The sequence below is a fragment of the Acomys minous genome (genome assembly GCF_964271855.1).
Source record: "Acomys minous genome assembly, chromosome: 19".
Classification (NCBI taxonomy): domain Eukaryota; kingdom Metazoa; phylum Chordata; class Mammalia; order Rodentia; family Muridae; genus Acomys; species Acomys minous.
The window spans coordinates 33,959,384-33,982,247 of NC_140499.1; the positions used below are offsets into that span (position 1 = coordinate 33,959,384).

Below are 22,864 nucleotides of genomic sequence, written 5' to 3' on the forward strand. Positions count from 1 at the left end.
CCCAGCTAGCTGTTGCCTGCCGGGAATCTGCTAGGGACACAAAGGGGGGTGACAGTGAAGGTGGGGAGCCGTGTGCACACAGTCTCGACTCATATCAAAATGGAGGCCGTGTTTGAACCTGGAGCCAAGGAACATGTGTCAGTCTTGCAGAGGACCCACATGCTGTCCCAAGCACCCATTTCAGGTGGCTTACAACTGCCAGTAGCTCCCACTACAGGGGATCTGATGAGTCTGGCCTCCACAACACACACACACACACACACACACACACACACACACAGACACACACGCTCGTTTAAAATCCTTTTTCTGAGAATAAAGTGTATTTAGGACTTGAACTTCTAATGCATTAAAGTGCTGGGATCAGTGTCCAGCACTGTTAAAACACACATACATTTTCAGTTTTATTCACCAATAAGTAATACTTATTATAGCTACTGTATGATGTATATTTCGCAATTAATCATATTATCCTAGGATAACATTCAGATTCACTTCATTTAACTATATGCTGTTTTTTTTTTTTTACTGTATTTCAACCATGGGCATTTTGTCTATTCACGTTATAATTTTTGTCAATATGTTCCTGACCTAAATGAGCATCATATATTAAGTCAGTCTGACCAAGAACTGTTTCCTCTCAAACCTGTTGAGAGGATCCTGCCCTGAATGCTGTGATCGCCTCTCACCCACAGGCTTCTGTTTCCTTAGGTCAGGCACTCTCATCCAGGTCTTAGATCACAGGGAATATTAAAATATAAGAAAATAATAACACCTATATTATGCTGTCTGTTATCTTTTTTTAGCATAAATGTGCTCTTTTCTTCAAGGTCTCTGTCAGCCCCGTGTCCCTGGGGTAGTGGGGGCGGAGCCATTCTCAGCTAAGTTGCGCTATACGGGTTCCGAGGACCCAGACTTTCCAAACCTCATCAAGCTCACCGTCACGATGCCGCACATAGACGGTAGGTACCCTGGGGTAAAGCAAGACCTTAGGAGCATCTTGGGTAGTTGTCACCTGGTATGTTTCACTTCCTTAATCTTCAGTTTGTTAGTTGACTTTCAACTCTGCTTCTTTCAATTCTTTCTACTTAGCCTTGAAAGTCAACTTAATCCCAGCACTCAGGGGGGTAGAGGCAGGGGGAACTCTGTGAGTTCGAGGCTAGCCTGGGCTACAAAGTAAGTAAGCCAAGGCTACACAGAGAAACCCTGTCTCCAAAACAAAACAAACAGTCCAACAACAACAAAAATAAAAACAAAAACAAAAAAACAACAAAAACAAAACAGTCTTTAAAAGTAAAATAAAAACGCAAATGCAATCAGACAGTGCTTGCTCTTGCTTTCCTGCAGGCATGCTCCCCGTCATCTCTACTAGAGAGCTGTCCAACTTTGAGCTGACCCTCAGCCCTGACGGCACAAGAGTTGGGAACCACAAATGCTCCAACCTGCTGGACTACAATGAAGTGAAGACCCACCACGGATTCCTGACAAATGCCACAAAGAATCCGGAGGTTATTGGGGAGACCTATCCTTACCAGTACAGTGTACCTGTGAGGGGTTCCAGCACCTTACGCTTCTACCGAAACCTGAACCTGGAGGCCTGTCTGTGGGAGTTTGTCAGCTACTATGACATGTCGGAGCTCCTGGCCGACTGTGGAGGAACCATCGGGACAGATGGCCAGGTATGCAATCTAATATGAGCCTTGGTTCTGTCAGTAGATTCTTCCCCCCACCCAAAATCTCAACTGTTACCTCAGTATTGTTAGTCATTACTCACAGAGGGACAGATGGTTGTCATCAATGGTACAAAAACCTATGTCCTAGTACATATTAACGCACAAGAGATACACAAAATCCTCCACCCGCACCATCAAAAAGACATTGTTAAAACAATAAGGAACAAAGTCTCCGCTTAGGTTATAATTATAAAAAAATCTAAAATCTCTATTGGAAATTATAACGAATATTTGAACTAAAATTCTGAGATAACAAAAAAGTTATAAAAGGGTCAGATGGGTTAAAGTAGCAAACGTCCTGCAGGATGTACCACATCTTTCAAGAATTAGCCAAGGGAAGTCTAAACTCCTAATGGAAGTGGCAGCAGCTCCTGAAGGCATATTTCTAAAGGCTGTATGCCTGCTGTGTTAAAAGCAAAGGGGAAAGTGTATGGTAACTTCCCGCAAGTTTGACCTCCACAGCAGAGCTGTGGAACCCGAACTCGGCGATTTCATTTACTGTCGGTGTTGATGCCCGGAAGTCAGTGGGCTCGCAAGTTGTTAAGACTTCCCATCCTCAGAAAGCAGACAGAGTCAGTGAATAGTGCGAATTAGTGAAAATCCCTATGAAAGCATCAGTGGTAAGGTGGTGTAAAGTGGGGGTGAGCCAATACCATAATCAAGCAAACAGTTGATATTCATTTGGTTCTGATGGATTCTAGCTGTGTGTCTCTGGACACATTACACAGAGCCCTCATGGATGACAGTCCATTGGGTGCTCCTTTCTCAGTCGGTCTTTGCCAGATGAAGAGGAAAAAGAAAATTCAAGAAATGAAAGGGGGGGGAAGAAAAGAAAACAACCAACCAAACAAGAAAATACTACCTTAGCCCTCTTTTTACAGATCCAATACCTTTATCGCTTTCTCACAGCACTTGTGCAGCGGCTCTGAAATCACTGTTTATGTTCTGGTTGTTCCAGACACAGGATCAGTTGGCATAAAACAAAATAGGTCACAGTCACAGGACTGTCATGTAGTTCAGCTGGGTCTTTGTTGGCCTCTTCAACCACAGGATGGAGATATGTCCATCTTTCTTACATCACTCAGTTCGTTTTCACGGTGAACCGTTACCTTCACCCTGCTAAAGCCTATGCAAGCCAACAGCAATGTGTCAAGCTGGCTTTGAAGGCAAGCCTTGCCCGTGAGGTGTTTAACTCTTCAGACTAAATCTGGGTACTAATGCTTGCTTAGACTCCACTTTGATAACTTTTTAAATGTTCATTATATTGACTCATTTGAGTCCAGAGACGTCTTATGTACAGTGACCTTGAGTCGCTGAAGCTGGTGTTGTATCTCTCTAGTTGGACTTTGGGTTGTTCTGCTGTTAGACAAGAACTGACCGGTTTCAGCCAGGTTTATCCTGCACAAAAGGCCTGTGTAACACACCAGGAATGAGATAGAGCATGCCCTGAGAATTATCAGTCAGCCAGTAATTTTATCTATCATCTATCTATATCTATCTATCTATCTATTGGTCAATCAATCTCTATCATCTATCTGTCTGTCTACCTATCTATCTACCTACCTATCTATCTATCTGTGTGTATGGATATTTTGCCTGCATGTATGTATGTGGTACCCACAGAGGCCAAGAGAAGGAGTCAGATGATTTTCTGGAACTGGAGTTACACGTAGCTCTATGCTAACATGGGGTGGCGGGATTTGAACCTGTATCCTCTGGAAGAGCTGCTAGTGCTCTTAACTACCGAGCCATCTCTCCATCCCCCAGCTTATCCAGTTCCTAACCAGCTCGTGCCAGCTTTTTTCAGTAGATAGCCAACACATAAGAATCCCTTGGGAGGGGATTTTCCTGCTTTGGCATTATTTGAAAATCTCTAACAATGGAACCAGGATGATCAACGTCACTGGGAAGAACATATTCCATGTAACTCACTGAAGTTTCAGGTACTTTTATGAAATTCCAAAACCTTCAGTGTGACCTGTGTGGTAACAAGCTAGTAAAGCACACTGCTTATCCTCTCAAAGAAAGCTTAAAGATGGACACCCCATGTTCCCCGACATTCCTCCTTGGCTTAAACTGCAATTTTTCTACATCCTATCAATGCCTTCCTGCTTTCTCCCCATAGCACACATGCATAAGGCTGAACCATTGGTGAAGGAAAAGAAATGCAAATTAATATAATAAAATAAATATAGCCCTCCCAGGCACTCCTTTACTTTTCTTCCACTCATTATTGGTTCTAAGAAAAAAGAAAATTAGTCAGGTGGTAGTACTATCTATAAAAAAAATAATGGCAGTGGAGATGTGTTGGGAGCTTGTCTGATTTAATGAAACCCTCAGTTTAGCCAACACCACACAGACCAAGAGTAGCTCTGTACACCTGCAGTCCCAGTACTCACAACTAGAGGCAGGAATATGAGAAGTTCAAGGCCAGCCTGGGCTACATAAGACACTATCTCAACCAAAACTAATAACGATGGTGGTGATAGTCATAATAATAATAACTGGTAAATTTATTTTTAAATGTGTGCCGTTCACTTTCCTAAATACTTTGTATATATTCATTCTTACATCACAAAAACTCCACAACAATAAATGTCACACCCACCCAACCCCACCCCCTTGTTTATACATAAGGAAAGAGAAGCAAGAAAACTCATATAACTTGTCCAGATTTATGTACTGGTGTTCCCATGCCAGTAACCCACCGTGTGCTTATCTTAACATTTAATTGACCATAAAATGGATGTGGTCACAGCCACTATTATAAGAATGCCAACCGAGTGCCTCCTCTGTTGCGCATAGATAAATGTTGCAGAGCAGCCACCATGAAAACCCTGTGCCAAAATACATCCTCTGCCAAAGAGGTAGAACAAAGCAAATCTAGGTCCTGATGCTAGAGGTGCGAGGGTCCTGGTGCTGAGGTATGAGGGTCCTGATGCTGGGGATGTGAGGGTCCTGGTGCTGGGGGGTATGAGGGTCCTGTGCTGGAGGTGTGTGGGCCCCAGTGCTGTGGAGTGTGTGGGGCCTGATGCAGGAGGTGTGAGGGTCCTGATGTTGGAGGTGTGATGGTCCTGATGCTGGGGGGGTGTGAGGGTCCTGGTGCTGGAGGTGTTAGGGTCCTGATGCTGGGGGGGGTGTGAGGGTCCTGGTTCTGGAGGTGTGAGGGTCCTGGTGCTGGAGGTGTGTGGGCCCTGATGCTGGAAGTATGAGGGTCCTGATGCTGGGGGGGGGGGGTGTGAGGGTCCTGGTTCTGGAGGTGTGAGGGTCCTGATGCTGGAGGTATGTGGGCCCTGATGCTGGAGGTGTGAGGGTCCTGATGCTGGGGGTTTGTGAGGGTCCTGGTGCTGGAGGGGTGAGGGGCCTAGTGTTGGGGTATGTGAGGGTCCTGGTGCTGGAGGTGTGATGGTCCTGATGCTGGGCGGGGGAGGGGGTGAGGGTCCTGATGCTGGAGGTGTCATGGTCCTGATGCCAGGGGTGTGTGAGGGTCCTGGTGCTGGAAGTGTGAGGGTCCTGATGCTGGGGGTTGTGAGGGTCCTGGTGCTGGGGGTTGCGAGGGTCCTGATGCTGGAGGGGTGAGGGGCCTAATGCTGTGGGGTGTGAAGGTCCTGATGCTGGAGGTGTGAGGGTCCTGGTTCTGGAGGTGTGAGGGTCCTGATGCTGGAGGTGTGAGGGTCCTGATGCTGGGGGTGTGAGGGTCCTGATGCTGGGGGTGTGAGGGTCCTGATGCTGGGGGGTGTGAAGGTCCTGATGCTGGAGGGTGTGAAGGTCCTGATGCTGGAGGGGTGAGGGTCCTGATGCTGGAGGGGTGAGGGTCCTGGTGCTGGAGGGGTGAGGGTCCTGGTGCTGGAGTTCTGAGGGTTCTGATGCTGGGCGGTGTGTGAGGGTCCTGATGCTGGGCGGTGTGTGAGGGTCCTGATGCTGGAGGGGTGAGGGGCCTGATACTGGAGGGATGAGGGAGCTGGTGCTGGAGGTGTGATAGGCCTGATGCTGGAGGGGTGAGGGTCCTGGTGCTGGAGGAGTGAGGGTCCTGGTGCTGGAGGGGTGAGGGTTCTGGTGCTGGAGGGGTGAGGGTCCTGGTGCTGGAGGGGTGAGGGGCCTGATGCTGGAGAGGTGAGGGTCCTGGTGCTGGAGGAGTGAGGGTCCTGGTGCTGGAGGGGTGAGGGTTCTGGTGCTGGAGGGGTGAGGGTCCTGGTGCTGGAGGGGTGAGGGTTCTGGTGCTGGAGGGGTGAGGGGCCTGATACTGGAGGGATGAGGGAGCTGGTGCTGGAGGTGTGATGGGCCTGATGCTGGAGGGGTGAGGGTCCTGGTGCTGGAGGAGTGAGGGTCCTGGTGCTGGAGGGGTGAGGGTTCTGGTGCTGGAGGGGTGAGGGTCCTGGTGCTGGAGGGGTGAGGGTCCTGGTGCTGGAGGGGTGAGGGGCCTGATGCTGGAGAGGTGAGGGTCCTGGTGCTGGAGGGGTGAGGGGCCTGATGCTGGAGGGATGAGGGAGCTGGTGCTGGAGGTGTGATGGGCCTGATGCTGGAGGGGTGAGGGTCCTGATGCTGGAGGAGTGAGGGTCCTGATGCTGGTGGGTGTGAGGGTCCTGATGCTGGAGCTGTGAGGGTCCTGATGCTGGAGGTGTGAGGGTCCTGATGCTGGAGGAGTGAGGGGCCTGATGATGGAGGGGTAGGGGAGCTGGTGCTGGAGGTGTGATGGATCTGATGCTGGAGGGGTGAGGGTCCTGATGCTGGTGGGTGTGAGGGTCCTGATGCTGGAGCTGTGAGGGTCCTGATGCTGGAGGTGTGAGGGTCCTGATGCTGGAGGAGTGAGGGGCCTGATGATGGAGGGGTAGGGGAGCTGGTGCTGGAGGTGTGATGGGTCTGATGCTGGGGGTTGTGAGGGTCCTGGTGCTGGAGGTGTGATGGGCCTGATGCTGGGTGTGCAGCTGAAAGGAAAGCATAATTCCTGGGTTGGTTTTCTAAGTAGCTGAATCATCGGATAAAAAGATTCAGATTTAGAATTTCTTCAGTCTTACAAAGGTTCACATTTCTGAATTTATAGCCTGATAAGCTGGTAAAAATAAAGGTGAACCATCCATCCTCTTGACTGGTGGGTTTGGCAGTGACTCTATGGGTTTCTGAACACCCCCAGGTTTATTTTTCACTTGCCAAGAAATGTACTATAAAGGCCTGGGCAAGCATCTAACAGACAGCGCCTCCACCCTCCACCTGTCCTAGAGTTGGCATGTTAGCCTAAGGTAGCACTGTGCAAACAACTGTTATTAACCTGTGCTTACTACAGCTACCTTTGAAATATTGCTATGTTGCTACCATATGTATGTGAATGTGTGTGTGTGCGTGTGCATGTGTGTGTGTGTGTGTGTGTGTTTAAAGTTCTGTCTCTGACACACAGAATATTCTGCCTCCAGACTCGTTATTCCGACAGCTTAACCTATAAGAAAGTGTTGCCACAGTGAACAAACGGTTGGGGAAATCCCGGGTTTTTATATGCTGACAGTGAAGTTTGTTGAGTTTTATCCAGTTTCACTGTAGCTCTCTTCCTCTGGTATCAAAACCTCCTTTTTCAGTTATATATTCACAAAGTAGTGGCTTGACATCTAGTCTGTGCCAGGAAACATCCAGGGACCTGGTGAGGACCCCATACACACCAGCAAAGGAGACTTGTATAGGCCAAATTATTACTCATTAAAAGGTTAATAATGTCACCTGTTAAGGAGAAGGATTTTAAGCCAAGTCAGACGCAATGGCACACACCTGTAATCCCAGCACTCAGGGTGGCAGAACCATGCAGATCTCTATGAGTTCGAAGCCAGCCTAGTCTACCAAAGGGACTCCAGGACAGCCAGGGCTACACATAGACACCTTGTCTCAAAAAAATTAAACAAACAACAACAACAAAAAACAAAGCAAAGGAAAAGCATTTTAAAATTATTTAATTGTATTTAGGTCTAAAACAATCTTTAGTCATTAACATCAAAAATGCAAGGGCAGATAAAAGAAAAAAGAAAAATACAGATTTAATAAATAATCTGCTCTACCTCTATGCATGGCCTGTTTTCTGTTTTGTTTTGTTTCTGTTTAAACTAAGGTTGTTTGAGTATGCAATGAGAAACACTTGACAGAAGCTTTTTAAACTTAGTTTTTTAAACAATTGGAAATTTTGGTGACTTCTCTCTTGAAAACAAGTTCTTTGAAAAGTAAAAGGCATTCTTGTCAGTTTTACTGACTGCCGGGCAAGGTAAGAGGTTTGACTCTTGGTAGGCATGCCACAGCAGGTCACAGAGTGCGACTGGCAGGCATAGCAGGCTAAGGTCTGCTCTTCCGGCGTGAGATTGCAGTATACTCCTGGGGAGACACTCTGTGGTCTGTAAAGGAAGCAAATGCTTCTCTTAGTTGATTTGTTGGATGAATAAATTTGCCTCCTCTTTTCATGTGTGTTTGGCTTACAAACATGAACACTGAGGCTAGAACGTATGTCAGAGGCCATGTCATTTCATTATTTTACACTTTCTATACTGATTTTCTTGTAAGTAAAGCCACACTAAATCAGTCAAGTGTACCCTCATTCACATAATGTTCATAAAGTATGTTGCTGCCTATTTTTATCAGATGTATCAAGTTTTATAATACTATTCCAATCAGGATAGCATCATTTCTGAACAAATAAAAGTCAAACAAAACCCCACCCTTTAACCCACCATGATTATACACAGACTCATTCATCTATTTTCAATACACATACACATTTTAATGGCAACAGCTTAATTCTTCTTACACTGTTTTATACATTGCTTTTTAAATTAACACAAGCATGTGCCATGACAAGGGCAGTTCCTCAGAATCATGTTTTTCTGTTGAGACAGTCTCACTATGTAGCCCTGGCTGGCTTGGAACTCACTGTGTAGACTGGGTTTGCCATGGAGTCATAGAGATCCACCTGCCTCTGCCTCCCAAGTGCAGGTGTAAGCCATCCTCACCTGCCAGACTCTTAATTTGATGGCTACATGATGCTTTCCTTTTGAGCATTTCACCATAACATAGTCAACCATTATTTCTATGGTTGTTCATTATATCAAGCGTAATTCTGTATTGCAAACATTCCTTGAAGTTGTCCTCCATTCTACGGAATTAATGGCTTAACACTGATGCCTACCCAGGATCTGTGCCTTCCTCTCTGATTCCCAGACCTTCAGAAGATCTGGAATTGGGCAGAAGCCAAGGCCTCTTCCTCCTAAGCACTCTTAGATGTGTGTTACTTAGAGAACTTGGCAGAGACTTTAACTTGAAACACCCCCTCAACTGAGCAGCTAAGTGCTCACTGTGAGACTTGAAGCTCTTTGTGACTCTTCTATATAGTCACCAATACGTCCATCTTGGAAGAGGCTTGGGTCAATAAAAGACACAGGAAAACCACATTGCAGCATGAGGTTGGAGGGCATTCCCCACCAGTGGCATCCCCGAAGGAGAATTCTAACAGCTCAGAGTGTTCAAGCTTTCAGGTAAATTCCCTGAAACCACATAGTCTACATTCAAGGGCCATGGCTTTCAATGGTTATTGTTTTTAATACATGTGGCCTAATTACAAGAGTTGGAACGTGGGGATCTAGAGCTGTGCTGTCCAGTGTGGTTGCCATCAATTCTGTGTGGCTACTGAGCCTCTAAATGGAGACAGAGTCAGAGTGGAGAGTGCATGTATAATACTATATTGGCATGCATCCCCACGCCTACCCATCTCACATGCAGAGTGGCAGCCTGGCTCCGCCCCTAGGCAAACAATGCCCTTTCCACATATATGCTTGGCACTCGATAACATAAGTTTGGCAATGTATTACTTTCTCCAAGACGTTTACATTTTGGACTTTCCCTTTAAATACTGTGTTAAAAGTGTTATTTGCTTCTGTTAATTAACTTCAAATGTCAATTAGGGCATGTACGGTCACTCAGTTTGGGCCTCGGTTGATTATTTATACCGTTGAAGGTCTTGAGGTAAAGGTTAACCAAAATTGAATACTCTTAAAAGTGGCATCAGAGATAATTGGTTCCACTGCAGTCTTGGGTTGAAGAAATAAATAGGTAGGCGACTGAATGATTGAGATGGCTTCGATTTCAGCACGTGTACCCTCAAGGCAGCAATTCTAAATAGCCAGGAAAACCTGGCCCTAAATAAGAAAAAGTGTACAAGATGCAGGTAGATCCTATGTCTAAAAATCACCACACTGAGAGTTAAGCAAAATTAAGCCAGGTGTGGGGACAGACACCTATTATGCCAGCATGCAGGAGGCTGAGGCAGGAGGATTGTCATGAGCTCTAGACTACATAGTAAGTTCCCAAGTTAAATAAAATCAAGTGAGAATTATATAGGATACTATATTCCAATTATCTGAGAATAAATGCTAAAATTGCCATCCAGAACAGTGTTCTAATAACATTTGATGGAGAGTGTGTTGGTATTGGCAAAAAATAAAGCTATGTTCTTAATTGTGAGTCCATGCCTGTGGCGTATGCACTACCGCGGTACCGAGTCAAGGGCGTCAAGGGCGAGGAACTGCGGATTTAACACACAATAAAACAGCGAATCCTTCGAGTCCTTCGTACCAAGAGAGCAGAGCGGCGGCCTTTATTCAGCATCCAAAGAGCCTTTTTATAGGCAGCAAAGCAGGCATGCCACTCACAGGTGAAATCCCTCAAGAGGTGATTCCGCACACGAGGGAAAGTCCCAAGGAAGGGAGGGGTGCGTTCTCAAAGTGGTAACCATGACTAGCTAACCAACATAAACACAGACACGGAAGCTGCTAAAAACAGGCTCTGCACACCTGTCTCGATGGGGCCTGGAGCAGACCCCGAGGCTCCTTTCCCTGCAATCCCCTCCCTTGCCTATCTGTCTTAAGAGTAGCTCTCATTTCCCCAATGATACCCTCGTTGGCAACGAGGACATAAAGCTGGCTTGGTATGATCAACTCTATCTTGAGCTTGCCCAGTCTCCCTTTGAGTACATTCTCTCTGGAAGTGTCCTGTCTGGCCACATCTGAAACATGTTTTCCACTGGACTCCCTAAGAAGGTGACCGTCCCTGAACAGCAGAAGCTATTACTTGCCCCATTATGTGAGTAGTATCTATACTTCGGCAAATTTTCAGATAGTCATTCACGCTTTTATATTTATAAAGCCTAGGGGCTTCCTGGCAATACTTACTACCATTTTCAAAGGCCAATTGTTTAATAATAGGCATGGCTCCTTCCACATCTCCAAAAATCCTTCCTGCCAATTGCATAAGGCGATAAACAAATTCCTGGAAGGGCCCCGAGGGTCCCTGGACCACTTTAGACAGCTGTTCTCCTGCCCCCTTATTAGGCAAGGACTTCCAAGCCCTCGTGGCACAAGTTGCAATCTGCGCATACACAGCTGGGTCATATTGTATCTGGGAACTAAGTTCAGTATACAAACCCATGCCTACTAGCATATCCTCGTTGCTCTGTGGAACCCCAGCCACTGCATTACGTGCAGCGGTCAGAATACACTGTTCTTGATAATCACTGCACCAAAGCAAATAATCACCCCCACTGAGGACTGCTCTACACATTTGTTGCCAATCACTAGGTGTTAAAAATTGTCCTGTGAAGGATTCAAAAATGGCAATAGTAAAAGGGGCATGTGGACCATAAGCCATAACTGCCTCCTTAAGCTGTTTTATGTCTTTAAACTGGAGGGCTTCATGCTGTCTCTGCGTTTGCCCTGGGTTAGCTGGGTGAGGCACTTCCACTACTGGAAAGACTACTCCCTGAGGGGGAGCAGAAGGCTCTGCCAAAGATAATTGACTTGGATTATCTGGGTTATACGCCAGGGGGCGCTCTCCTCTAGTTTCTTTTTCTTTGACCTTACACTCCCTCAACTTCTTCTTGGGGGCCCATATTTCAGAAGTTAAAGTTGCCTCTTCCTCCTCAGAATTAGAAGAAGATATATCAGAGGCAATCTCAGACGGGACCAAAGATTTCACAGATTGCTCCTCCTGCACTTCGTTCAGGGCAAGTTCCATACTTCCTAGCTGCTCTCTTATTTTCTCATCTTCGTTCCTAAGTGATTCTCTAACAAGACGCCATAATGAAAAGGTAGCGATAGGAACACTGTTGGACCCTTCCTTTTGTGAAGTCCTCTGGAGGTCAGACTTCACCTGATCCCAATCTTGGATATTTAGCTCTCCTGATACCATAAACCGAAGGCTTCTCAATTCTATTGTTTTTATAAAGTCTATAATAATCTTATGCTTAATCCCGGTGCCTTGATCCTCTTACAATCTCACTAGTTGATCCACCAGAACCGTGGAAGAACTTGTGGCACCCATTTCCAACACCCCCGTTTCCTACCTCCATGAGGTGGCTGGCCAGCTTCCCTGGGCAATCCGTCAGCTTCCTCCCTTCTTTCCCGATCTTGATGGGACCTCTACTTGTGGCGCCTGGGTCACCGCAGTACCGAGTCAAGGGCATCAAGGGCGGATTTAACACACAATAAAACAGCGGGTCCTTCATGCTAAGAGAGCAACGGCCTTTATTCAGCAGCCAAAGAGCCTTTTTATAGGCAGCAAAGCAGGCATGCCACTCGCAGGTGAAACCCCTCAAGAGGTGATCGCACACACAAGGGAAAGCCCCAAGGAAGGGAGGGGTGCGTTCTCAGAGCGGTAACCATGGCTAGCTAACCAACATAAGCACAGACACGGAAGCTGCTAAAAACAGGACATGCAACAGCAAGACAGGCAGGCAGCCCAGTCGGGCCTGGCTCCCACACATGCCTGAAGCCTAACGTTTGAACTGATGGTTTATTGAAGTTATGGAATGAAATATGAATGTTTTGTTGGTTTTTCGAGACAGGGTTTCCCTGCTTGGCTGTCCTGGAATTGCTTTGAGACCAGGCTGGCCTCGAACTCACAGAGATCTGCCTGCCTCCCCAAATGCTAGAAATATGCATCTTAATCACCAGTGGCATTTGAATTGACAAAGTCACTCTCCCAGATAGCCAGAGCCTTAGCTGCCCTTCAGAACTCATTGTTCAGTGGTAGGTAACCATGGCTGCCCCTGAAAAGTGCATCTCAAGGCATTCAAATTACAAGGCTTGGATTTATCAGGGAGAGGAAGTGTTCACATTCCATGGGTGGGAACCAAGCAAATTGCTAATCCGGTAGGTACTTCTTTTTCACTACGTGTGTTTTCTTTATTGACTTGGATTGCCTGTGTATGATTTGAGGACATACCTCTTAACATCACGAGAGTGCGATGTCTCATGGTGCGGTTCTCATGACCTAAATGCATGTCCAGTCCGTGTGTTGACTCTGTAGACTACTTCCAACAGCCCGATTGGAACTTCCAAGAAGAGTCAGCTGGTCCTTAGAGCATTTGGAGATTAAAATACAGTAATTTCTGTTAGGCAGTCTTAGGACCTCTCTACCTGGGTGGAATATAGTAAAGTGTGGGAGAAAGGAACACGGGCTAATAACTATGTTCCAACTTCCACTGGCCACTCACGAGGTTCAGAAAATTCTGCAGAGGGGGCTGAGAGATGGAGAGATGGCTCAGTGGTTAAGAGCACTGCCTGCTCTTAGCTCACCCCCAGCGTGGCTCACAACTGTCTGTAGCTCCAGTTCCAGGGAACTTGGTGCCTTTTTCTCACTTCTGTGGGTGCCAGGCATGCAGCATGTGGTGTACATACATACATGCAAGCAAAACACTCATGCTATAAAATAAAAATAATTTCTCAACAATTCTGAGGAGCTTGCCTAATTACTTTAACAGTTCAGTTTTCTACCTCTTTGCTTTTTAGCCACCATCCCGTCAGACCACATTGCATACATATACGTACAATTATGAGAATGAAAATACTAAACAGCGTTTATTAGCAAGCAGCACATTGTCTGAAGTTTGCTAGGTACTTGCTATGGGTTAATTTACCCTCCTGACCTCCCTAGCCCCATCTTCTGACTACCTACCCAAAGACAGAAAATACAAAATTCAAAAACCAGTTCATGTAATTGTTTTCAGACATGATAACTGAACCATGCCATTGCTAAATATGTTTCTTTCCTTTCTTTAATGTTCATCCCAACTTCCTCTATATGTTTAAAAAATAGTTCACGGGGGCACTTTTTGCATAATAGTTCCAAGCTGGTAGCAAGTCACAGCCATTCTCTGGTGAGGACCAATAAAATAGAATATAGCTATCTATCTGGCTGATATCCCATAATAGAAGGGAGTGAAGCACTGAAAGAGGAGCAGCCGACAAGATTCATTTCTACATGTTCAGAAGACGCCCCGCCTGTGAGAGAGTGACTGCTCCCGGGTACAAGATTCCCATTAAAGTAATGAAAGATTCCTGAAATTAGTTGGGGTGGTGCTTGCATGGCTCCTTGCCTACATGAGAAAACTATTGAATTATCCACTTAACTGGGTGAATTGTGTGGTATGAGACCCGTATCTTGATAAAGTTGCTCATACTTAGATGAAAATCGTGTTTATTTTAAAGAGTGTTGGCACATCCATTCCTGTTGTATTCGAAGTGAGGAAAACCAGTGTTGTGAAGGACTATCGTTTAGTTTCTTTCATTTGCACAAATTCTTCAGTGAAGTGACAAGAGATGGCGTTTTGCAAAAGTGGGCTGATTTGGGTAACACTGACAGGAATGACTTCATCGTTTTAGGTCCTGAACCTAGTGCAGTCCTACGTGACCCTTCGAGTTCCTCTGTACGTTTCCTATGTGTTCCATTCCCCCGTGGGGGTGGGAGGCTGGCAGCACTTCGACTTGAAGTCAGAACTGCGGCTCACGTTCGTGTACGACACTGCCATCTTGTGGAACCACGGGATCGGCAGCCCCCCGGAGGCCGAACTCCAAGGTGGGTTGGTGTGACTGAACAGTATTCCATTGTGTAAATGAACCACAGTTTCTTTATCCATTCTTACCTATTGTAATTATTCAGGAAGATAATCCTGTTTTTATTGCGTGTAAAAATAATGCAATCCCCTTTCAATACCTTTGTTTTTTATAGTCACTAATAATGTGACTTTTTAAGCCTTTGCCAAGGAAAACTTGTTTAACAAGATCATACCAATGCCTCAAACTTTGCGGGATGTGTAACTATGAAATTTAACTTCTTAATTTCAGGCATATTTTGCTCTGTATTGTAAGTGACTGGTTGTTTATATCATCTGTAACACAATCCATATATTTGTCTGGCTTCTACTAAATACAGGGATTTCAGCTGAAAAAAAAAATGGGAATAAAATCAAGGGAGGGAAGTTACACATTTTGCTTCTGCAATGCCAGAGGGTCACATTGAAGTCCACTGGTAAACCCTGCGCGGAGTTCTAGTTCTGACCCTCCAGCTAATTAATTGTAATCTGTGTCTCCTCAAGCACATTGCTTAAACCTGGGGCTTTAGTTTCCTCTGCGGCACAGACAATGCTTCTGTCACCTTCTGATGAAAACTCTGTCATCCTGGGACACGTAGACAAATGTCGCAGAACATTAGAGCTGAGACCTCGAGCCCTGCAGCATCCGTAGGGCTGTAGGTACCCATGTGGGAATCATGGAGTCTAGAAGTTAGCTAGGCATGTGGCTAGCATCTGTCATCCCAGCCCGTCAGAGGATCAAGCAGGAGGCTCGCTGTTGGTCTGAGGACAGCCTGGGCTACGTCGTGAGACTGGTTCGCGAATAAAAATGATGGCGATGATGATGATAATGGTGGTGATGGTAATGGTGATATTGATGTTGATCAAAAGTAAGCAAAGCCCATGAGTGTCAAGCTAGCTGACCCACGGACAGAATTTATGCGCTGTTTTCCTTTCAGACTCGCATTACCCTGCTGCGCTAATGAACATCTCCATCACTCCAACGTGACATTTTCCTAGCCAGGAAGACAGAAAAAAACTGATCTCACATCTGAAGTGTCATTCCACCATATAGGACAGATTAAAATTCTCTTAGAGCTATGAGGAACGTGCAGCGACCACCCTGGACAGCCAAGCCAGATGGCATCAAAGGATTTACCTCCATACTTTATCTTAGAAGATACACACAAAAAAATAATAAAAAATTAAATTAAATTAAAAAAAGAAGATACATATAAAAATGAATACCCCCCCTCTTTTAAGTGGAGGAGGGGGTTGGGAGAACCTTACCAGGCTGACTGTGTAGCCCAGGCTAGCCTCAAGCTATCTCTCACAACCCTAACTCTTCAGTGCTGTAGAAGTATTTGAAACCTCAAGTCAGGTTTTATCAGCTTGTTAAATAGGCAGGGGTGGTAGTTGAGCATAATAAGGGTTTTCTTTCATCAATTCTGCAGTTGTTCTGGGGCGCTCACACGGGTCCCACTTACATGTCTCAAGGTCTACAGCTTCAACAAGGCCATTTGTCACTTATCTCAAATTACAGCTTTGTTTTTGTAAACTGAAACTGTTTTTTTAAAATGTATCATAATCATCTGTGTATTTTATAGTGTCCTGACTCATATTAATTAATATTTTGCCCCCATTTATCCTTATCAAAGAAACTTGTTGTTGTTGTTGTTTAGAACTCATCTGATAATAGAAAGTTAAGAGTCTATACATTAGGCCAAGTAGGTCAGGAAAAAAAATCTGTGCGTGAAGGTCTCTGGCCACCTGTTTTTACCTTCCCTCTGTAGGCTCTCTCTATCCGACCAGCATGCGCATTGGTGAGGAGGGACGCCTGGCTGTAAACTTCAAGACAGAGGCTCAGTTTCATGGCTTGTTTGTGCTGTCACATCCTGGTAAGCCTTGTTGGTGGGCAGCCACCTCCCACAGGACAGCATGTGCATCTTCATAGCCACACGGGTCTCAACACGCTTCCCGCCCAGCTTTCATATGTGTTATATGTGTGTAATTATGTCCTTAATGCTTGGTCATCATTCATCTGTCTCCTACCCTTTAGAAATGTATCACCCCAGAATACTTGTAAAAGAAAACTGGACTGGGGATTTTTTTTTTTAATGAGAATTTTTCCTTTGATGAAACGCACAGACTAACAGTCCTTTTCTGTGCTTTGTTTCTATGACACAAAAACCTCACTTCAGTCGGTTCATGTTGCCAGCACTTTTCTGCTCAGCTTTTTTCTAGGTCTGTAAGGAACTTTAATGGAGACAGAGACAGTTTGCTTTTATATTCAAGCTTTGGGCTTCTTAACTGCAGTTGGTAGAGGCTGGACAAACAATCCTGGCTGTGCTTTGAATATTAATTAACAAGCCGGGCGTGGTGGCGCATGCCTTTAATCCCAGCACTCGGGAGGCAGAGGCAGGTGGATCGCTGTGACTTCGAGGTCAGCCTGGTCTACAAAGCGAGTCCAGGACAGCCAAGGTACACAGAGAAACCCTGTCTCAAAAAAAAAAAAAAGATGTGTCAATAAAGTCATATTTGTTTGTTTTACAAAGGCTATTTCACTAGAAATAGATCTTTTTTTTTTTTTTTTTTTTTTTTTTTTTTTTTACTTTCCACATTGCCCAGTTGTTTTCCCATCTGTTGGGCTGAAAAGGCAAGTGGTTCAGGGACCATGTTCACAGCCATCCTCTTCGGGGCACAAGCTCTGAGAAAGGAGAAAACAGAGCTGAGTGTTTGAGAAGAGAAGAAGGCTCATTGTAATTTTTTAAAAGTGGATTAAACTATAAGAAACAGAATCAAAAGGGATCCTATGTCTGCATCGTGACGACGAGGAAGCAGCATTTCCTGAACTTTGGAGTCTCTTCAAAGTGCCCTAGTCTCTAGGGAACTGGATTTGTGATTAGCCCTGTTGCAGGCAATCTAATTAGAATTAGAGTTCGTTCATAAGATGCCTTTGCTGATGGGATATTTTAAGTTTAGCCCATGACTTTGGCGTGCTATTCCAGCAATCACCCAGCCTCGCTTGCCCTACATTGACTCCCTGGAGAAGCCCTGAGCACCTACCTTTTGACTGAATTACATAGATCAGAAAAGATAGTAAATTTAGAATCCGAACTCACACAGCCTATCTGGGTGATCTCGGAAGAGTCCCATAGTCACTGTCTACCCAGGGTTTTTTCCCCCATCTTTGAAATGAGGGAAAGTGTACCATTCAGAAGACTTGTAAGAAAGAATTTAATCCTAGGTGCTCTTGTACCTTGAAAACTACACTGTTGTAGACCTTTTCAATTTAACCTCTGTCCCACTGTGACCTTTGGTATTTTTTCCAGCCTCCTTCACCAGCTCATTGATTGTGTCAGCTGACCATCCAGGTCTCACTTTCACCCTCCGCCTCATACGCAGCGAACCAACCTATAACCAGCCCGTCCAGCAATGGAGTTTCGTGTCAGACTTTGCAGTAAGTGTGACCAAGGACTTTCTCTGCTGCCTTCTGATGACACACTGCACACTTCAAAGTGAAAATGCCTTCTCTTCTCCTCAAAGGTTCGAGACTACTCAGGTACCTACACGGTAAAGTTGGTGCCCTGTACCGCCCCAGCCAACCAGGAGTACCGTCTGCCGGTCACCTGCAACCCCAGAGAGCCTGTCACCTTTGACCTTGACATTCGATTCCAACAGGTATGGCTCACAGGGCTAGCGGAATGAAGTCTACTCTGTTCAAGTCACGGTTTTCTTTTTTTTTTTAATATTTGTATATTTTTATTATTTTTATACATTATATTTATTTAATATATTTGTATATTTTTTCTTTTTTTCCTTTTTATTAATTCATTCATATTACATCTCAATAGTTATCCCATCCCTTGTATCCTCCCATTCCTCCCTCCCTCCCGCTTTCCCCCTATTCCCCTCCCCTATGACTGTGACTGAGGGGGATTTCGCCCCCTGTATATGCTCATAGGGTATCAAGTCTCTTCTTGGTAGCCTGCTATCCTTCCCCTGAGTGCCACCAGGCCTGCCCATTCAGGGGACATGGTCAAATATGGGGCACCAGAGTTCATGAAGTCACGGTTTTCTTGACTCAATACATAGATCTTCACCAGTGGGTGACCTTTAATTCTCGAAGACTATGAAAAAAGAAAATTGGACGGGAAGGAACCAAGGGAAAGAAAAGGGAAAAGGGATTTTCTTTTATCTGATGTCAGTTTCCAACATAAAAATCATAGTCTCAGGGCATGTGAGGACTAACTAGCTGTTACCTGGCCTTACTTTCCTACAATTTGCTATCTTGGAGGTGTGACAATTTTCTGCAGGAGTCTACACTCCATCTTGTTCTCAGTCTTCAAGGGAATCCACCTCTTAATACATAACTGGCCTTAGGTATTTGTAAACCTCAAACACCAGCCTTGGTCCCAGGATTTATACTCTCAGCCTCATGCTGACCATGACACTCGCAGGCACTTTACACATTTGCCGCAGTCAGCCCATAGATATGAACGCAAGTGACACCACTTACTCCCACTCAAAAAGAAAAAATGACTTAACATCACCACTCTTGTTTCTCAAAAGCATAATCAGAATGGCAGTTCTTTAAGCTACTTTGTGTAGATCGCAAAATTTCAAGGCAGAGTTCTGCATGGCAGCGTGAGGTGATAATGTGCCTGTGAGCACTGTGTGTGCTTGTGCACATCAGACTCACCGATACATAAAAAGGTTTTCCCCTTGGTTTAGGTCAGTGATCCAGTGGCAGCTGAGTTCAGCCTGAACACCCACATGTATCTGCTGTCTAAGAAGAGTCTCTGGTTGTCTGATGGGTCCATGGGATTTGGGCAGGAGAGTGACGTTGCTTTTGCAGAAGGTAACAATCACCAAGTGAGACTGTGGTTTTGTTGTCCTGTGTATGATGTTTTGTTGTTCTGTGTATGTGTGTGTGATGTCCTGTCATTCTGTGTATGTGTGTGTGTGTGTGTGTGTGTGTGTGTGTATTGTCCTGTTGTCCTGTGTGAGTGATGTCCTGTTGTCTTATGTGTGATGTTCTGTTGTTCTGTGTGTGTGTGTATGTATGTGTATGATGTCCTGTTATTTTGTGTGTGTGAGATGTTCTGTTGTACTGTGCATTTGTGTATGTGGTTATGTGTGTGTGTGTGTGTGTGTGTGTGTGTGTGTGTGGTGTCCTGTTGTCCTGTATGCATCATGTCCTGTTGTCCTGTATGTCTGTGATGTTCTGTTGGCCTCTGTGTGTGTGTATGTGTGTGTGTGTGTGATGTTCTATTGGCCTGTGTGTGTGTGTGATGTCTGGTTATCGTGTGTGTGTGTGTGTGTGTGTGTGTGTGTGTGTGTGTGTGGTGTCCTGTTGTCCTGTATGCATCATGTCCTGTTGTCCTGTATGTCTGTGATGTTCTGTTGGCCTCTGTGTGTGTGTATGTGTGTGTGTGTGATGTTCTATTGGCCTGTGTGTGTGTGTGATGTCTGGTTATCGTGTGTGTGTGTGTGTGTGTGTGTGTGTGTGTGTGTGTGTGTGTATGGTGTGTGTGATGTTCTGTTATTCTCTGTGTGTATATGTGTGTGATGTCCTGTTGTCGTCTGTGTGTGTGTGTGTGTGTGTGTGTGTGTGTGTGTGAGAGAGAGAGAGAGAGAGAGAGAGAGAGAGAGAGAGAGAGAGAGAGAGAGATGAGAGAGATGAGAGAGATATCCTTTTGTTCTCTGTGTGTGTGATGTCCCACTGTCCTGTGTGTCTGTAATTTTCCTCCCATAGGTGAAGAATATGCTTCTCTTGTTTGGTGCTGTGTGCTCAGCTCCTAGTAAGATATGCAGTGTAGCCAAGTGCTGCAGCTACAGCTGGTGAGAAGGTGCATTGTCAGGGGCACCCTTAAACCCACCTTCAAAAACCAATAAACTCAATTAGGCTTTTTATTGATATTTTCTTTGTTAGTGTTATTTTGTATTAGTGAACATCTCACCAACTAATTAACTCCTGTAAACTGGACTTCAGCCACAAATGTCAAGTTATAGTGCTTTGGTTCTCTGTGCTCAGTCTATGGGGGTGTCCCCCTCTGAGTCCCGGGGAGTAGACCAGATCCTGAAGCCAACACAGAGAGCTTCTGTGTCATGACAGGTTAGGGAGCAAAAGAAATAATCTGTGTCACTATCACTAATAGTTTGTAGCGTCACCACATATAACAGAATTGCATTCTCATCTCTGTTTTAGGTGATGTGATTTATGGTCGTGTCATGGTGGACCCTGTCCAGAACCTTGGTGATTCCTTTCACTGCAGCATTGAGAAGGTGTTCGTGTGCACAGGGGATGATGGCTATGTGCCAAAGTACAGCCCAGCCAATGCAGAGTACGGCTGCCTGGCTGATTCGCCTTCGCTCCTACATAGATTCAAAATTGTGGTAAGTGCTTTGGCCCAATGAGCTGTATCATCATGTGACAAGCATAAGGTGTCTCATCTCACACTTTAAATCAATATTATCATTTTACTTAAACCACATAGTGGCATTTTATGATGCTCTGTACTGGCCTAAAATTGCAGAACTTTCTGTTGTTGCGAACTTGGCATTGCCTCCAGACATAATCATCTTCCTTCTTGCTTTAAGGACAAGGCTCAGCCAGAGACACAAGCGACCAGCTTTGGAGATGTCCTGTTTAACGCCAGACTGGCAGTGGATGACCCTGAAGCCATTCTCTTAGTGAATCAGCCTGGATCAGATGGTTTTAAAGTCGACTCCACACCACTCTTTCAAGTAGGTCCAGCCATCCAGTTACTATGTAACCATGGTTGAGTACCTAACACTGCTGCCCCGGGCATATCATAGAAAAACGGAAATAAGAGCAGTCGTGCATGGGGAATGGGAAGAGTGAGAGTGCTTGATGCCACAGGAAGTCTACCTATTGCTACCTTGCTAAAGTATTAATATAAGAGGGTGTAATAGTGGCTGGAGAGATGGCTCCGTGGTTAGGAGCACTGGCTGGTCTTGTAGGAGATCTGGATTCAGTTCCTACCACCCACATGTTAGCTCACAAAACCAACTGTAACTCCACAGCCAGAGGATCCAACTCCCTCTTCTGTCCTTCTCATGCATGTGGCACAGAAACATACATGCAGGCAAAACATACCAATGCACATAAAATAAACATAATTAACTAAATATTTGCTGTTTATTTATTTACTTTTGAAACAGTGTTTCTCTGTGTGGTACTGGCTTGTCCTAGAACTCACTCTGTAAACCAGGCTGGCCCCCTGCTCACAAAGATCCACCTGCTTCTGCCTCCCGAGTGCTGGCATTGCAGGCACACACCACTACTGCCTGGCATTTTTTTTAAAAAGAATGTGTAATGACTGAATGGGTGTGGGCAGTGTGTGTACGAGAGAGAGGGAGGGAGGGAGGGAGGGAATGAAGGAGGGAGAGGAGAGCGCATATACCCACATTACAGGGTGTGTGCATGTACATGTATGTGCACCTGAATATGGAAGCCAGAGAACACTTTGGGTTCCCTTCTCACTGCCCTGAGCTCACAAGAAGCCTCGGCTGGCTGGGGAGCGAGCCCCACGGGGTTCAATAATTTCCATATCCCTAATACTGGCACTATGGTTGTTGGCCCCATACCCATCATTTTTACTTAGGGTCTGGGGCTCAAACTCAGATCCTTGTACTTGCAAGGCAAGCACTCTACCAACTGTGCTATCTCCAAGGAAGGACGTTTTTTAAAAAAGCCTATTCGTTCCTTTGAATTCTTTCAAACAAGTATTCTATCAGTTTTATTCTGAACTCTCAAAACAGCTCGCTTCACTAAATCTTGAATACACCTCCAAATTATCAGGAAAATATTCCTTTTCCAAGCTCTGGAAAAGCTTAAAATCTGATTTTCCATCCGGGTGTGGTAGTGCATGCCGTTTGTCCCAGCAACTTAGGAGGCAGAGGCTGGCAGATCTCCATGAGTTTCAGGTCAACCTAGTCTACGCAGTGACATCTTCTAGGCACCCAGGGCTACTTAGTAAGACTCTGTCCCACAAAAGAAACAAGGACTTCATTTTCCAACTCCATGACTTCCTACGCATATATGTATGCTGCTGAAGCTGTGAGCTGTGGTTCTGCCTTTAGCGCTGACTAGGTGAAAGAGGTGGAGCCAAACACTAAACTCTATGTCCCTATTCACTTAGGTTTTAAAATTAATAAGTTAGACTGAGAGATCAAAAAAATCATTTTATAATGTTCACTGTGACTACAAATACACTAAGTACACCTTCACCTAAGA

At 45.3% G+C, this 22,864-nt stretch overlaps 1 protein-coding gene across 1 annotated transcript in view; it reads left to right on the top strand.

Moving 5' to 3' along the window:
• FREM2 (FRAS1 related extracellular matrix 2) overlaps positions 1-22,864 on the top strand; it is a 137,604-nt gene that overhangs the window by 111,613 nt on the left and 3,127 nt on the right. Inside the window, exons 15-23 of the mRNA XM_084769743.1 lie at positions 831-962; positions 1,348-1,679; positions 14,414-14,606; positions 16,395-16,499; positions 17,934-18,061; positions 18,148-18,282; positions 19,336-19,462; positions 20,813-21,000; positions 21,205-21,351. Of these exons, the coding sequence (XP_084625869.1) occupies positions 831-962; positions 1,348-1,679; positions 14,414-14,606; positions 16,395-16,499; positions 17,934-18,061; positions 18,148-18,282; positions 19,336-19,462; positions 20,813-21,000; positions 21,205-21,351 (1,487 nt within the window). The remainder of the gene's footprint in view (positions 1-830; positions 963-1,347; positions 1,680-14,413; positions 14,607-16,394; positions 16,500-17,933; positions 18,062-18,147; positions 18,283-19,335; positions 19,463-20,812; positions 21,001-21,204; positions 21,352-22,864) is intronic.